We start from the raw sequence: 18,542 nt of genomic DNA, 5'->3' as shown, positions 1-18,542 counted from the left end.
TATCATATCTTCCCTCTTCCTCCTGTCCACCAGACTCTGCAAATTGTATCTTCTCAATCTTTCCTCATCGACATTCCAGAGGTTAGAAACTACCTTAGTCAGTCGCCTCTGGACCCTTTCCAACATCTCTTTGTTCTTCTGAAAACCATGTGACGAAATCTGGGCACAGTAGTCTGTGTGTGGCCTAATCAAAGCCTTATACAATGGAACAAGAATCTCCCTACTTCTGCAAGTCAGTGTCCTCTGTATCATTCCCAGAAGTCTTCGTGTTGTCTTCACAATTCTGGCAATGTGTCCCCTAAATTTCACATCCTTATCCACTGTCACCCCCAGATCTCTTATTTCCTCCACCTCCAACAATATATCCTCACCAAGCATAAATTTTGCATCCCATCTTTGTTTTCCAAATTTTAAAACCTTACATTTTGCAACATTGAACTCGCATCCCCATTCCTGTGCCCAATCATGTAATTTATTCAAGTCTTCTTGTAAGGCCACAACATCTTCCCTACTCTTCATGGTTCATCCCAACTCTGCAAACAACTGAATATCTAAATCCAAATCTTCACCAATATCATTAATATATACAAGTTAAACAGTGATGGCCCTAAAACAGACCCCTGAGGCACACCACTAATGACTTTCCTTTTCCTAGATATCGTTCCTCCATACACAACTTGTTGATACCTATCAGATAGCCAGTCTCCAATCCAATGCAGTAATCTAATATCCAACCCCATCCGCTCTAGTTTGACCGTCAACTTATCATGCAGTAATCTATCAAAAGCTTTTGCAAAATCTAAGTACTGTATTTTTCGATAGATAACGCGTACCCCCAACATTTTCATCACTCCTTTTGATGTATAGATAACGCACATGCGCCAACTAGTAGTAGAGTTAGGAAGTACAGGCAGACAATGGAGGAATTCTTTAAAATCACTTGCATTGCTAGTAGCAGTGGTCGATTTTTTTAATTCTAAATTTTACAATTTTCACATTATTGGGGAGCACTGTGATATTGTGACACTGGGAGTACTGTGGCACACACAACAGCAGAAGTTAAAACAATTGTAAGTATTCCAAATTGGCCGTCATTCCAGGTGGTTTAACAAAAAAACTCCAACCCCTTGATCTTGCAGTAAATAAACCATTCAAAGACAATTTGCAGGCTAAGTGGGAAGACTGGATGATGAATGGCATCCATGAATATAACAAAACAGGGCAGATGAAAAGAATGTCATATAAAGATATAGTTACGTGGATTGTAGAAAGTTGGGCTGTAAGTAAAAACTGCGTTAGAAATGGTTTCATTAAAGCACAAGGGAATGTAGTGGTGTCCGGTGACAATGATTATGAAGCTGAAGAAATACCATTAAATTGCGTTAAAAACAAAATTTTTAACGCAATTGATTCGTTCAATATCAAGTCTGATGAAGAATTTTTTGGATTTGAATAGTGTAATGTTCAATAAATATTAAGTAATACTTCTACCTTAGTTTTGTTATTACATTTGATTTACCTCTCATACCTTTCAAATGTATACCCGCATGTTCATTTTTAACGAATTTAGACTTTTTTGTATAGATAACGCGAGCATTATCTATCGAAAAATACGGTATATTACTGTGTATCCTTCTCCTCTGAAGGAAGCAGTCACCTTATTGTAATAAGTAAGTAGATTAGTAAAACATGACGTCCCTTTAGCAAATCCATACTGTCCATCAAAGATAATACCACTGTTGTCAACCCAGTTCTGGATCCTAGTTCTCACAAGCTTCTCCAACAACTTAACCAGAACACACAGATAGGCCTATAATTTGATGATTGAGTTCTATCATCTCCTTTATAAAGTGGCACAATCTTGTCCTCCTTCCACTCCTTAGGAACTTGACCCAGTGCAAGACTCGTATTAAAAAAATATGTCAATGCCGGCGTCAGCTTCCTGGCACATTCCTTCAGAATATGTGGTGATATATTATCAAGTCCCACAGCCTTATTAACATCTAGTTTGTCCAACTCCCCATATACTTCTTGCTCACTTACAGTCAGTCTCTCCTCCCCATCATCAACTGTTCTCAATTTCTCCATGAAGTCACATTCACAAGATTGAAAGACCTTTATGAACTGCTCATTAAGTATCTCCACCACAGCTTCCGCAACAGCTGTCTTTATACAGTTTTCTCTAATCAATGTCATCCTTCCATAATCATTAATTAGCTAACTGCTGTTCATACCTCACTTTAGCTACCCTCACCAACCAAGTCACCCACCTTGCTTGGTTTTTGTAATCCTCATGGAATTGGTTATTTCCACTTCTTTTATGCTGCCTCCATAATGCTCTTTTTCTCTGTATTGAATGCTTAGTCTCTTTATTCAACCATTTCACACCTACCTTATTTAACCTTCTCACCATTGGAATACATTTAGACATTGCATCTATTAGAATCTACTATGAAAATTCCCCAAGCTGCATTGATCTCTTTTCCAGCTAACTCCACATTCCATGCTACACCTACAAGCTGTCTCCTGAGCTTGCCCCTTGTAGTTCCACATATACCCTTTTCTCACAGAAGTCCTCACACTGCTGGCAACCACTCAGGTAATCACCTCATGGTCACTCTCACCAATTGGTGGGTGATTTGACACCTCATTTATAATTAAATTCTCTGATGAGATGACCAAATCTAAGACCCTCAACCCTTGCATGCCCTCTGTTACATACTGTCTGAGGTAGTTATCCCTCAAAAACTCAAGAAACCCATTTTCTTTACTTCCAGTTGCTATCTCATCATTCCAGTCTATATTGCCATAATTAAAATTGCCCATAATGATCACCCTTTTCTTATTTGCTTGGCTAATTTGATCATACATTTCATTATCACTACCATCCACATCACCTGGTCTATAACAACATCCAACCAATTATTTCATTCCATTCACTTCTATCTCACACCATACTGCCTCAAAACCGCTGGCACTATTTCCTCTTGCATCTCTACTTTGTATGGACATAACTCTTTCTCTGTCATCAATAGCACTTCCCCTCCCTTTCTATCCTCACAAAATGCATCATGCCCTTCCATCCCTATTCCTGTCAGGATTTCGTCCTCATCTAACCATGTCTCACTTATTCCAACAATTATTGGGTGAACAGACTTAGTTAGTGCAACCATTTCATCTGCCTCGTTTCTTACACTTCTAGCATTTGTATACAAACACAACGGTTCATTCCTAGATCTTCAGCTAGTTCCACTGATACCATTCATTCGATGTGATCTCTCCATGCTCAACTGGCGCCATTTCCCTTTCTGCTTATTCATTTTAGAACCCTCTTCAATTCCAACTGTTTCCTCTTGATCCCAGGTCATCCCATTCCTTTCCTGGAATTCCCACATCCTCTTGGAGCATCCACCTGTCTCACGCTGTGTACCCCTGTCCACCCTGAGCCTCCCCGTTTCCATGTTTCTCTTACACACCCATTCTCTCATATTCCATACTCATGCGACTCACTTCCTTATTCATAACCACCTCTTCAATCTCTCTCCTGTCTTACTCTCCTGCTCTTCCACATCACTTCCCACTTGATCCGATTCATTCTCTGTACTCACTCCTCTACCTTTCAGCAGCAGCAGTCTCTCCAAGTGACTCACACCATAATCACTCAAATGCAGTCCATCTCTCTTATATAGTTCACTTCGTCTTCCAAACTCATTCCACACATTAACAAACTGTACTCCTTTCTCCTCACACATTTCAACTAACATATCATTCATAATCCTTGCTCTCCGCCTCATCTCACCACAGTCATACCTAGGCAACATGCTTACTACCCTTATTTCTGTAAGTGTCTTATAAAATGATCAGTGGTGTTTCATATTAAAAAATATGAGTTTTTCAAATAGAATTAATTCTATTGCTGTTATGTACAGTTCAAAAGTCATTTTATGTTATTTATTTTTTGGGACTAGCAGAAAATAGTCTTTTACCATGCTATCCTTATTGGTCACTTGACTACTGTCTCCATCCAGTAGGGTCATCTGTCCACAGTCATTTCTCCTCCTCTTGGCCATATAGCAAAAGTGTTTCTTGAGATTCTGCTTGGATCACAGTGCTAGTTTCCTCATATCCTAATTTTTCTCTCCTTACTGTACTAGTCACCGTCCTAGCTTGAGCTTTATATTCCTCATGCAATTTATACCTTCTCTCTTTCTATGCCTTCCACAACATCTTTTTCATCTGCAGTTCCTGTTTGATTTCCTTAGCATCCAAAATACTTTATTATCTTCTTGACTTGGGGTATGTAATCTTCCATTGCTATCAACAAATATACATTGCTCAAAACAATTAGGGGATGCTTTAATTTCTGTTGGATAATTATACATTTTTGCAAATATTTATAACTATTGGGTACTTTATACATGAATAAATATTTCTTCCTTATGAATAAGGTGTAACTGATGAGATAATGTTTAAATAATCGATATTTATTACAAATTTAACGAATTATACAGTTTAGTGTGAACTAATTTTAACAAGAATAGCCCAAAACACTTTTGTTAATTTTTTAATAGGGCATATAGTCTCCATTAACAGCCAAAACAGCAGTACATCTTGATTGCATGGACCAGATAAAACGATCAAACAGTTCTTGTGGGATATTTTCCCACTCTTCTGTGAGAGCAATTTCGAGCTCTTGAAGTGGTCATGGTGGCATCAGTCGAGCAGAAATGCGCCTACCTAAAGCATCCCAGGCATGTTCGATTGGATTACAATCTGGTGAACAGGCAGGCCAGTTCATTCGTTCAATGCCTTCTTCCTCAAACCACTCTTGTACCAAATTTGCACGGTGTGGGCAAGCATTGCCATCCATAAAAACGAATTCTTGGCCAATTGCAGCAGCAGCATATGGACGAACTATAAGTTCGTCCATATGCATCCAAAATCTCACCGCGATACCTTTGGGCTGTTAAGGAACCATTTCTGATAAAATAGAGATCACTATGGCCACCTATACTTATTCCAGCCCATACCATCAAACTCCCATCTTGATGTTGGGGTCTTTCACAAACAAACAAACTGTGGATTATTTCTTGTTCCACTTTCATGCCATATCAAAATACATCGCTTATCTGGTTGCAGACTGAACCTGGATTCATCACTAAAAAGTACACGAACTCAATCCTCATTTGTCCAATTGCAGTGTTCTTCTGCCCAAATTCTTCAAGCTCTTTTGTGATTTGCAGTAAGTGGAGGGCAAACCATTGGTCTCGAGCATATAAACCTATGGCACGAAGATGATTCCATATTGTCTGTGTCGATACCAGCCTCCCTGTTGCTGCGGCAAGTTCGCTTCGAAGTTGTGTTGTGTTAAATGTTTGATTTCTTCTGGCAAGTAATGACAAATACTGATTGTCTCTTAGAGTTGTTGTGATGGGCGACCTTTACCTTGTCTTCAGCAAATATTTCTCGTCTCCAGAAAATGATTCCAAAGTCTCGAAATTACACTTTGAGATACACGACACGCTTGAGCGAAAACTTGCTGCATTTGTCCAGCTTCTAATCGACCAATGGCTCTCCAAGCCATGGATTCCAGGATATCATATTGCTTTGCCATTTTTAACAAAATAATGGGTGGTAGGCGACAGAAGTTTATATTTGAAGTGATAATTATCCACTGTGGAAGTTTGCGCAACAAGCCATGCTTTTATATCCCCACATGCTAATATGGCCAAGACACGTTTCGACAAGTCTTAACATGATTTTGTATGCAGTTGCATGTTCTACACTGTTGTATATTAAGAATATTTTAAAATAAATGTGTTACATTTGTAAATTATTTTTATAACTTTATAATTTACAAGAAACCCAAAATATCCCCTAATTGTTTTGATCAGTATATCTTAAGTAGTTTCCATTTACTGATGACCTCACTCTTCAAATTCTTTCATCTACTGCTCCAGGCTGTTTTTGAGTTCTGTTATAGTCACCTGTTGGAAGTTTATTTTTCACTTTGTTAGACCATAATATATTTAGTTTAATCCTTTATCCAAGTGTAAGCAAACAAAGTTTGCACCTGAAAATGTCTTCAAGACTGAGGTAGTGCAACACCAGGCAACTCCGAGCAAAGGTGGACCAAGATCTCATCACTCCTTGTCTCAGTATTTCCCATAATGCAAAGCACATCTCCTTGCATACATGTATAATGCTATGCATTAAGGGAAGGGCCACTACCCAGACCGGTTTCAACCTTTATTGAGGTTTCGTCAGTGGGAGGCAGACCCAAACGTGAAGATACTAAGGCAATCTTTCTCTAAATCCAGAGTAATTCAATAATAAGGTGGTACACCTGTTGGCAACTCCTAGGTAAATATGACCTCTCCTATTGCTTCTGCCTTAGTATCTTCACGTTTGGGTCTGCCTCCCACTGACGAAACCTCAATAAAGGTCGAAACTGATCTGGGTAGTGGCCCTTCCCTTAATGCATAGCATTATACATGTCTGCAAGGAGATGTACTTTGCATTATGGGAGATACTGAGACAAGGAGTGATGAGAGCTTGGTCCACCTTTGCTCGGAGTTGCCTGGTGTTGCACTACCTTACCTCAGTCCTGAAGATATTTTCAGGTGCAAGCTTTGTTTGCTTACACTTGGATAATGGATTAAACTAAATTTATTATAGTCACCTGCCTTATCATTTTGTATAAATTTCTTCCCCTTGATACTTTTGCATGCCTATTCATCCTCCATTTCAGGACTTGTAGTCACCTTCACCAGGTGGGGACAAAAAAAAAAAAAATCAGCTAACGCCTTTTTATTCTCGTATACGGGGAGTAGGCGAGGCCATTTAGCCCTATCTAACTTTTGGAGACTGAGTGGGCAGTTCAATCTCCACTGGTACCAATCAGAGATAGATGGCCCAAGGCTATCACTAATTAAGCGGTACTCAGTGAAGAGAGACGGCTCAAATGTGCCGCCATCTCGTGGTCCCTAACCCTAACACAATATATTTAATGTCTGAAATAATGTGGGTTCTACGGTCGATTTTCTTGAGTTTACAGGACGAAAAACCCGAGTTTCCGGGAGGAAAAACCTGCTTGCCCGTGCCAGAGATCGACTAACTCGGGAACCGGTCGAAAAAAGGCTTAGAAAAATTTCCTCTAGTCGCCGACTAGACTCGAAACCAAGTCTTCCTTCGTGCGGCCAAGCGCCGTGGTTGGCAAACGCTACATCCACTGAGCTGCACAGGCTCTTATCAACTTCTCTGATGCTATGACCAAGTCCAAAACTCTTGATGCTTGTGTTCTCTCCCACTACATGCTGCCTAAGACATTTGTCCTTCCAAAAATTTAGTTCTGTTATGGTTGTATGCTCTTTCCTCTCCACACTTTATATTACTCAGGTACTCCATAATGACCACTCATTTTGCACTTGCAAACTAATCGTCTAAACACTTCCTGTTTATTATCGTCCCTATTTCTGCATCAACATCTCATAAAATATCCTTTCACCACCAAATCATCAACTCTCCATACACCACAGTCATCATGGCTCTGTTCATTCTTTTCTCACTGGTATCCCTGACCTTTTTCTGCTTCCTCTCTCTCCCCCTCTGTCTCTCAAACTTCATTTCATCTTTCCCTTTCTCTCTCTCTCTCTCTCATTCTGTGGTATTTTCTCTCTTGCTCTCTCTCAGATCTACTCTTTTTCTCCATACACTAGCTAACTTTTGAAGTACTTTAATCTCTCCATTCACCTTCCTCAACTCACTCTTCATGCTGCCTTCCGTATCCTTGCTCAGCACCTGTTTTTCTCTCTCTCTCTCCCCCTCTCCACACCTCCTACTTTTGCCTAACATTGACTCGCACATAATCATTTATGCAAGTCATCATTTATGGTTTGTAATTTGGTTACTCATTTAATGCTATGCATGTTTAACTGATTTATGTGATATATTCTTCCTGGTGTTTCATTAAAGGCATGTTTAATGCAGATGATAGGCACATGCTCTTGCATAAACCTATCTAAATCCTCTTAAATGTTGACAATAATTTAAGATTAAGATTGCAAACGTATTTTTTTATATTATTAACGAATGTGACAGACATCTTTTTTTTAAGTTACAAGTTTTACTCTATACAGATTTCATAGCATGTTATAGAGCTTTTATTTATCTCAAGTATAGTAATATATTATTTATCTGACTACATTGAGAAGGCAATTTGCTGTTCTGATTATTGAAGGATCATTGTTTTTGAAGGTCAGATAAATGGTAGATTATAGTATATAATAAAAGTCAAAACAAGAATATTAGATACAGTATGTTCTCTTCTTTTTATTTCTTTAGAACTGAGTTTTGGAATAGGCAAGATTGTTGTTGTACTGCTTGCAGTTTGGTTAGTTGTCATTATTATGCTTAGTGGACCTCTCTTTCATGGAACTGAACCAGATGAACAAATGTTAGCTCGTCTTACAAGAGCAGTTGGAGAATTAGAGGCACTTAAACAACAGAATGAAGAACTGCGAAGCTTACTAAATTCTTTAAGGTAAATATGTTGTGCTTGGAAGTTTGACTAAAAGACTCACTGGATGGCTCTTGCCTTTTATTGTATAGGATATTTTTATTATTAGAAATTTTAAATAAGGATAATAAACATGGATGATAATAATTTTAATAGCAGTTAGGTTATGATTTAATTCAATTGGAAATTAATCAGGCATAAAACAATGTAAATGTATAATTTTGTACATATTTAATATAATTAACTCTCAGTTATCTGGTTGTATTTACTAGTCATTTAATTGACAGTATAGTAAAATGAATGTGTGGTTATATAGTAATATTCCAGGGGCCATTTAACTTACATATTCAAGTGCTGGATTCTCATAATATTTCATAGTGTAACAATTGCTGTAGTGCTGGAAGAAGCTTGTTCCACAGCAAGTCAAAGAATGAAGGGAAGAGGATTATTCTTAAGTTGAACTCTAGATTTGTTTGGTTGCTGTTCATGTTTTCCTATGTTTTGAGGACAGTGGTAATTGAACTTGCTTCTATAATTCCATTATTGTGTCCATTTATTGATTGGGTTGTTATGGATTATGGCCAAAGCAATTGAAAATTTCTGTTAATTTCCAGTTCTGTTGGCTGTTTGCATGTTTAGTTGGGTGAAAAACCCGAGTTTCTTATGGAGGGGTGAGGCATATGCCATCCCATATAAGACTGGCTAACTCACACCTTCAGTTAAAAAGGCCTTATAAAAGTTCTTTACATTCTGGACAAGATTTGAACTTGTGTCTTTTATTCCATCTCAGAAGACTCTGTAAAGTAGAAACAGAACAAATGTACAGAGAAGTGGAGTAGGCTGGGGAGTGTGAGAGAGAGAGGGGGGGGGGAGAAGGGATCATTAATCTGATAGCTTTTTTTTTTTTTTTTGTATGTGTTGAAATGTTTCGATATAACCTTAAGTGTCCAATATTTCATCAATGTCATATTGAAGTTACATTATATGTATATCACAAAAGGGGACTACAAAGTGTAAGACAAAAGTAATGGTCTAGATCAGGGGTCTCCAAACTACGGCCCATGGGTCAGATGTGGCCCGCGATACGATTTTATCCAACCTGCCAATTGGACTAATTTTTCAATAAGAGTCTGCAAAAAAAAACATGAGGTGTTGATAGATTTCAAATGCATTAATTAAAATTGTGTTCAAAATATATTCCCGAATAGCAAAAAGTAACCGTAATCCAAGTTACGGTCTTTCTGACTGTAAAAGGTCGGTTAAAATGGACTAACGAAGAAAAAAATTTGAATTTTACAAAATTTTACAAAATTCGTTGTCCCAAAAATCTATTTTTGGGACAACGAATCTTTGCGAACAAACTTTACCCCGAATGAAATATATCAAGTCAAAATACAGGGCAAATTTATCTGATGAACATTTGAAATCGCTACTTGTAATTAGCACTTCAAAATTTGAACCTGAGTTTAATAAGATTTTAAAAACACAAACACAGTTATTTTTCTGCAGGATGAGGATTTTCCTAATTTTGGGCGATTTATTTAGGTAAGGAAGTCAGTTTTCTGCTGCTCCCTCCAGGGTAAGACATCATACTCCTAAGAAAAGTATAGATCTAAGGATTTGTTTTTGGCTATGGCAATGATTTCTGTCCACTATACGATCCAGTATATGCTAAGCCCAACTGTTACATTGGTAGTAGTGGCAGCAAATATAGTCTGTGTGTTCTTCCTGGCAAATTGCTGCTGACCTTAGAGTTGGGGACTTTCTTGTAAACTTCTAGATAATGAATGGAGCAGGTTCTTAGGTGAGCAATTAAAGAGTCAGTTCTGAATATTTGATGTAATGCAAAAAAAAATTTGATAAGCAGATTTAATTTATGGCACTGGACTTTTCCTATTCTCTCACTCACCAACTTCTGCAAGGAAACCTTTGAACACCAAATTCAGCAGTCCACCCTCCTCCCATAAGATAAAATAGACTAGTATCTACATATATTTTATGCAATCATGAGATGCCTAACTTTTTCTTAATTTGTTCGATATTTCTAGGCTATGTGATGTGGTTCGTCTGTGAAATATTTTAAATTGTTGCACATCTAAAAAAAAATTTCCAATATATTTATTCAAAAAAAAAAACCCTGTGTATAAGTGGAACTGTGCAGTTCAAACCTGCATTCTTCAAGGATCAACTGTATGTTTATATACCAGGATTTATATCACCTCTCATATTCTCTTTCCAGAAGTGCTGCATTATAAAAACACTTCAACAGAGCCAAAACTATCTGCTTAAACAGCATCCTCTCACTGCAGAATTAACCCCCCCCCCACACACACACAACTTTCATAGCCCAAAGCTAAAATCTAGAGAAAAACCAAAATGCCTTTGCTTTTAACTTAAAACTTTTTTCCTATCACCACCCAGCCATAGCAGGAGCCATCATCATGGCCAAGAAAATTAGTCATAAGCTTAAAAATACAATCTAAATACTACCTACAATCCAGTCACCATACTAGCAGTATCCTTTATCCGCTCCCAAGGACCCAACACACTACTGTTATCCTATCTAGAAGTTTATATTATGCCCTAGTCTAGAGTACTTCGACAAAAGAGGAAGGTCAGTAGGAAGAACATAAAGACTATGGTATTTCGATACTGGTAGTATTGAAAGTCATGCTTAGTAGATTGATCACTAGCATCCACAAAAAAAAAGAGATATAGATCAGTCCCTTTTGCAGGTAACAGCTGTACCTCCCTTTCAACCAAACTCAACCACATACAAAACACCTTCCTTTCCAATGGCTACAGTGATTACAGAATAAAAAAAAATAATCAGTTCCTCCCCCATTCTCTGGCCATCTCTTCAAAAGGATTTCAGAAATGTCATCACCATACCCTACATCCATGACACATCAGAAAAAAATAGCCAGGTCCTTAAAAAAGTACATCCTCCACACAGCGTTTAACCCCATCATAAACTTGCTATTCTAATCCATTCTACCAAAGATCAGCTTCCTCCTCTCTCAGTGCCTGAAGTATATAAAGTACCCTGTTCCTGCAAGCTGGCTTACTTTGAACATACAGGTAGATCAGCAACCATCTGTTTAGAAGAACACAAATCACACATCTGCAATCACGACTATGGTCAATCTGGCCTTGCAGACAATGTTTTGAATACACCCACAGGTTCTCCTGGAGAAAAACCACCATGCTCCACCATAGCAAATTCATAGGGAAAAAAGACTGTTTTTAGAATCTGCGGCTGCACTCAGAGATCACCCGAATTAAATAAATACGGTTGCATAAAATTTCCCAAAATTTGGGAAACATTAATTATCAGAGATTCCACTTTACATCCTAGGCCACCTACAAATGCCTATAGAGGGTGCACCACCTAGATAGGACTTTAGAGTTACCCACGTGTTTCGCTTAGTATTGTGTTGTATTTGAGTGTGTGTTACAAGAGTTATTTGCAATTCCTGAAGATATCTCAGTGACTGAGACATCTTCAGGAATTTATTAAAATTAAAATTAGTTTGAATCCTTTTCTAGTGCTGTAAATATTTTGTTAAACTTTCAACACGATGGCATCTACTGCCCACCACCACCACCTATAGTATTGTTTGTCTGTAAATTGCGTGTATTCCGATGGCCACTTTACTTGTATGCGTGATGAAAAATCTGAGTTTTCAGGAGGGAAAAAAACCCACTATCCCTGTTTTTTTTTTTTTTTTTAATCTCTAGCCCAACTCTCAGATCCACAAGTTAAAATTTTTTGAACACTGTCTCAGCCAGCTAGGTTGCCCGAGTGGTTAGTGTATCTGCTCTCCAGCCAAAAGGTTGCAGGTTCGAATCCTGCCATGGATGTTTGTGATTGTCTGTGGAAATACTAGTGATGGTGGTCAGTGGTAGATGGCATTGGTATAGTTGAGGTCAGTTGGAGGATTGAGTGGTGGAGACAGAGTTGTATATGAGTCCTTTCTTGATGAGTCTTTGGATTCCCTGGAAGCGTGAAGTAATAATAATAATAATATCTCCTTTGGACTTGGCTAACTTTCTTCTTCAGTTTAAATTTATTCAGTCAGCTCCCTTATATTCATTTCCATTTTAATTTGCCATCTTCACTAAAAACTGTGCATAAAATAGTAAACATATTTTATTTGTTCTATAGGTTCTCCATTCAGGATGCAGCTGATGTTTTGATGTTCTTGCCTATTTTCATAGTCTGTCTTTTTTTTTTTTTTTTTCTTGGTGATTTTCATACCAAATTTCTTATCATTCAATTTAATTAAGAATTCCTGCAGACTTGTACTGGATTTATTTAAGTGTGTAACATATTATAATGGATCTCTGAAGAACAATCGACAAATCAGTGGAAGAATCTTCAGAAGAGCAGACCTCTATAAACAACCTGGGATCAGCTAGCTCCAACTGTCAGTACCTGGTTGGAGCCCTGCCTAGGGTTACAAGGAAAATTAAAAGATTCAATCCTCTGACAAAGGGAAACAGCTTTTTCAGTACTGACACAAGGTTGAAGTCTCATGATGATGGTAAAGCTTGTGATTAGAAAATTGCAAACAGCAATACAGTTTATTGTGTATGACCATAATACTGCAGAGCAGAAAGCAAATGGAGAAACTACTGCTCTATTCTCTCCAGACTAACCACCATGGTAAGCAAATCTACACATATAGCCCCAAGTTCCTGGTGTCCCTTAAATGGGACAGGGATACAAAGAATCTCTGGGCTCAAAGTGATCGGGTGTACACTAAAACTAGGAATCTGGAATGTCAGAACCCCTGTATGAAGCAGGTAATCTAAGAAACACTACCCAGGAAATGAAAAGACTTGGAATTGGGATTTTAGGAATGAGTGAAGTTAGGTGGACAGGATCGGGCAAAACTCAAGTTGATGACATTATTATTATTACAAGACACCTCCAGGGAGTCCAACGACTCATTGAGGGAGGGCACATGCTCAACAACTCGGTCTCCACAACTCATCCACAACTGACCGCAACTAATATCTACCACCGACCACCAGCACTATTATTTCCACAGACAATCACAAACATCCATGCCCACAGCAGGATTTGAACCCGCAGCCTTTTGCCTTGAGAGCGGATACGCTAAGCCCTCGGCCAGCCTGGTTGGCTGAGTGGTTAGAGTATCACTCACACACAATGTATCACTTTGGAAGTAGTGAAAACAATCTTCAAAATGGAGTTGGAATAATATTAAATAAAGATTCCAATAAATCACTGTTAACCTTCATCCCCTACTCAGATAGGATGATGTTATTAAAGCTGAAAGGTCAACCACTAGATATCAGTCTTATACAGGGTCTATGCTCCTACTGCTGACAAGAATGATACTGAGAGCAAAGAATTTTATGATCACTTAAAAGAACTAATGAAAAATACAAAGAAACATGATGTTAACAACGTCATGGGTGATTTCACTGCTAAACTTGGGAGGTAGAAGTGGAGATATAGTTGACAAACATGGACTGGGAACAAGAAATGAGAGAAGAGACTGTCTTATTCAATTCTGCCAAGAAGAGGAACTAATAATCACAAACACATGGTTTAAGCTACCACTCCGAAGGCTGCATACTTGGCAATCACCACAAGATAATAATACAAATATAGTCCGAAACCAAATTGATTACTTGCTAATTAATCAACGATTTCAAAGTTCCATAAAGAGTACCAAAACCTATCCTAGTGCGAATGTTGCTTCTGATCATAATCTACTGGTGACAGAGTTAAAACTTTGACTAAAAGCTATCCTTAGGAAACATCAACAAAAAAGGTTTGATCTAGGAAAGTTTAAAAACTCAGAGATAAGAAAAAAACTGAGTCAAGATCTGAATTAAGAGATTGCACTCATCAAGAATGATGGCATCATGAGGGTTGATGAATCGTGGGATATATTAAAATCTGTCTTCGTAGAGAAATGTGCCAATACTTTGTGTCCTGAAAGAGCAGTAAAAAAGAAAGATTGGATAACTGGTGAAATTCTTTCTCTCATGGATCAATGCAGATCATATAAAAATCATTGTCCAACAAAATAATAAATAGGTTCAGAAAATTATTAAAGGCAAGATCAAAGATGCGAAAGAAATCTAGATGAATGAAAAATGTAAAGAAATAGAATTTCTGTAAGAAACGTATGACAGTTTTAATCTACACAAAAAGCTGAAAGAAAGAGCTTTTTGTGTAGATTTTTTAAGGTATATTTAAGAAAAAACAACAATGTATCCTTCGAAACAAAAAGGGAGAAATAATATCTGAAAAGGATCATAAAGTACAAGAATGGATGAAATACGTAGAAGAACTCAACTGATAACAGACAAAACCCAGAAAATACTTATGAACAGATGCATGCATTCTAAGATCAGAGGTAGAATATGCATTGAACTCAGCTAAAAATGGTAAAGCCTTAGGCCCTGATAGAATACCAATAGAAATAGTAATGTTATTAGAAGGCAACAACATTACTGTACTAGTAAAGCAATTTAATAAGATCTATGATAAAAGCAAATGTGAAAACTTGTAATGGCTAGTCAGCATAAATGATCAGTCCGAGTTTTCTCAAAATGTTTCTGAAAATAATTCAAAAAAGAATATATAGAAAATGTGAAGATACCATCAGTGATACCCAATTTGACTTTAGAAGTGGTTTAAAAATGAGAGAGGTTCTTTTTTTGTTCTCAAATCTTATTCCAAAAATGTAGTGACCAACAAGGAAGTGTTCATTTGATTCATCGACTTTGAGCAAGCATTTGACAAAGTCTAACATACTAAAATGATTGAATTATTAAAAAGAATTGGATTAGATGGTAAAGACATCGGGATCATCGAAAGCTTATATTGGAACCAAAAGACATCTGTTTAAGTTGATGGCATTATTACAGACTCCATTAACATCAAATGAGGAGTAAGGCAGGGATTTGTACTGTCACCCCTCCTTTTTAACATATACTCAGAAGCCATATTTCAAAAAATGTTAAAAGGAAGAGAGGAAGGGATTAATGTAAATAGTGAAATCATTAATAACATCCGATATGCTAATGACACAGCTTTCCTAGCTGACAATAATCAGGATCTTCAAAATCTTCTCGAACTAATGAACAAAGCGAGTGAAAAAATGGGATTAAGAATAAATATCACCAAAACTAAATTCATGGTCATAAGCAAGAAACCAGTTCTTAATTCAGCATGCACTTTCTTTAAATGGGAAACAAATAGGTGTGATAAAATTTAAATATTTTGGGTGCTGGTTAAATGAAGAATGCATTCCAGAAATAGAAATAAAAGTTAGAATTGAAATGGCAAGAAAATATTTTCTCCTGATGAAATAAACACTGTGTAATTGCAATTTAAATTTAGAGCTTACTGGTCTGTACTGCAGTGCAGAAACTGGACCTTGAAGACAACATTGATTTATAAAAAAAAAAAAAAAAAAAAAAAAAAAAAAAAAAAAAAAAAAACTTGAAGCATTGGAAATGTGGTTATATAGATGAATATTAAAAATTTCATGGACAGCAAAAACGTTCAATCAAGAAGTACTGGAACAAATGGGGGAAATCATTTTTAAATACTATTAAAAGAAAAAAAAACTGCATATCTTGGTCACCTACTTTGAAATGAAAAATATAAAATACTTCAATTGATCATAAAAGGAAGATAAATAGAAGAAGAGGACAAGGAAGATGAAGAAAATCTTGGCTGGCAGACAGACTGGATTGGCACAAGCTTTGAGGGACTGTTCAGAGTGGCTGAGGATCGCTCAAAATTTGCCAAGGTGGTCAGCGACCTCCAATAGGAGATGGCACTCAAAGAAGAAGAAGATAACATATCATCTGCACTAAAAGCTGATGTTTTGACATCAGATTTAATGCCACTTTCCTTCATAACGTGATCCATATAGATGATTAACAGTGAAAATAGTGTGCATCGTTGTCTTGCACCTGATTAAACCATCTTTGTATACTTCCTTCAATTTTAAATACTGACTATTTACAATACACAGTCTACTTAAATTACTGTGTATTGCTCTATAAATTTTCTGTTTACACCATATAGTTTTAGCATGGCTTTTTCTACTTTAAGTATTGCTATGTACTCCTGATTGCATTTCTCATGAATATTTTCTACCACTGTGTTGTCACTGCTTGTTTCATTTAACAGTTTTATAGTAATTACACTAGACAACCAGGATATCTTTATGTTCAGTTTTCATATCACTTTTATCATTCCTGATTCCTTTTACAGTACTCTTTTCTCCATTTCTAAGGTTTTCTTCAATAGTCTCCAGAACATTTTATTGCCTTGTGATTTTTCTTCCAATTCTTATCAATCTTTATATACTTTCAACTACTTCACCACATACTTCTATGGTTGAATCCTTCATTGTTTTCTTCAGAGACCTAGTTCTGTCACTAGGTCTCCGAGGATTGGTTCTTGTTTTCAAATTCTCATTTTTCTTGAATATTTGCATTATTGTATGGTTACCATGTGAAACCTGCATGACTGTTTCTTTTGAAGAGTTTTGCATACGTTTTTCAATATAATATTTCATCCACCTCAAAACTGAATGGTGCTTATTTCCTGTTTCAAATTCTCTGCATATCCGGAACTATCTTGAAGATATCTTTATCAGCAGTAATTTAGTTAATGAGACTTTTCTTGTTTCTTCTCCCCATGTGAATTTGTGCACATTTTTATGTTGGAATGTGGTACAGTAAGCTGTTGTTTATTTGATCACACTAGGAAGGCAGTTTCTGATCTGATAGCTGTAGGTTTGGATAATTGGATTCTGTACCAGAAGTTAGTTTATATGCAAGAGTTGGTTCATTGAAGGTCATTTTGAAGATCAGATATTCATATTATTCATATGAATGTCAGATAAAAAGTAGATTACTGTATTAGTTTTGACTGATACAGTAATACAGTTCAATCTATGTCCTGAGCAGAAATCCAGCAGATACTCCCTATTATTATTTGCAGAATTCATAAACTGAAAATTTACTAAATAAACCCATATGGACTTGATGACTATAGTCAGTGGTGTAGCTAGAGCTTTTGCCACCCAGGGCGGTCCCCGAGTTTGCTGCCCTTCTCAGTATACACCAAAAATACTACAAAAAGTCAAAACGATGCATAGGGAAATAAATGAAAACACTGTGTTGTTTATTTTTGAAGTAAAACTTTAATTTCAACATTCTAAAATGTTATTTTTCTTGCTTTTCTGTTAAAAAAATCATTGATGACATTGGCAAAGTCTATTTCATAGTAATGTAGGTAATTCTTAATCAATTTTATTTAGAAACACTCCTCTCACAACTAGCAACACTTACAGCAATTGTGAGGAAAATTCACAGTAGTATTCCAATATTTGGAACTGAGTTCTCGAGACTGTATTTTAGAATTAACTGCAAAAGTTCAAAAAGGTTCAAAGTGCCACCTGGGGCGGACTGCTCTCCCCACTCCCAGCTATGCCACTGACTATAGTGGTTTAACAATTACTTGCATGGCACTAACAAATAAAAAAAAACTTTCTTATTAATTAATAATAAAATATTAATATATCTAATTATTGCATTCAGTAGTTAGATGCTAGTTAAAGGTACCAGGAGTTTCAGCTAACAAACTGACAGAAAAATATTTTATTTTTTAGAATCATCATTTTATTAATACAGTAGATGCCGCTTATTGTGATCACTTTGAGACAGTCGCTTTTTGATTAGAATAACCGGCTGATAACATTAAGCAAAGGATATAAAAAATTGCATCATTTATTTCAATTTATTGTTATGTACGTAATTTAATTTATTGTTATAAACAACTTTTTAATAAGCAACAACATAAAATTTATTTAAAAAACTTATCTGGTGTTATCTGTGTTGTCTTTGAATATAGTAGTTCATGAATAACTTGCTCATACTCATAATGCCTATCGAAGTTTGTCGCTCTGTGTTGCACACTGCAATGACGTATTCATAGAGCTTCTTGCATCTGGGC

At 36.7% G+C, this 18,542-nt stretch overlaps 1 protein-coding gene across 3 annotated transcripts in view; it reads left to right on the top strand.

Annotated features, from left to right (window-relative positions):
- Positions 1–18,542, top strand: part of FucT6 (alpha-(1,6)-fucosyltransferase 8) — a 160,140-nt gene that overhangs the window by 31,816 nt on the left and 109,782 nt on the right. For all 3 annotated transcript variants that reach the window (XM_090407764.1, XM_090407763.1, XM_090407762.1), the window contains one exon: positions 8,344–8,542. In XM_090407764.1, the coding sequence (XP_090263890.1) occupies positions 8,409–8,542 (134 nt within the window). In that variant the 5' untranslated portion in view covers positions 8,344–8,408. The remainder of the gene's footprint in view (positions 1–8,343; positions 8,543–18,542) is intronic.

Source organism: Typopeltis vanoorti, chromosome 17 (genome assembly GCF_054136105.1).
Source record: "Typopeltis vanoorti isolate ZY-2024b chromosome 17, IOZ_Tvanoo_1.0, whole genome shotgun sequence".
NCBI classification, from domain to species: domain Eukaryota; kingdom Metazoa; phylum Arthropoda; class Arachnida; order Uropygi; family Thelyphonidae; genus Typopeltis; species Typopeltis vanoorti.
The sequence above is the reverse complement of the archived record's forward strand: the minus strand, read 5'-3'. Positions and strand labels throughout refer to the sequence as shown.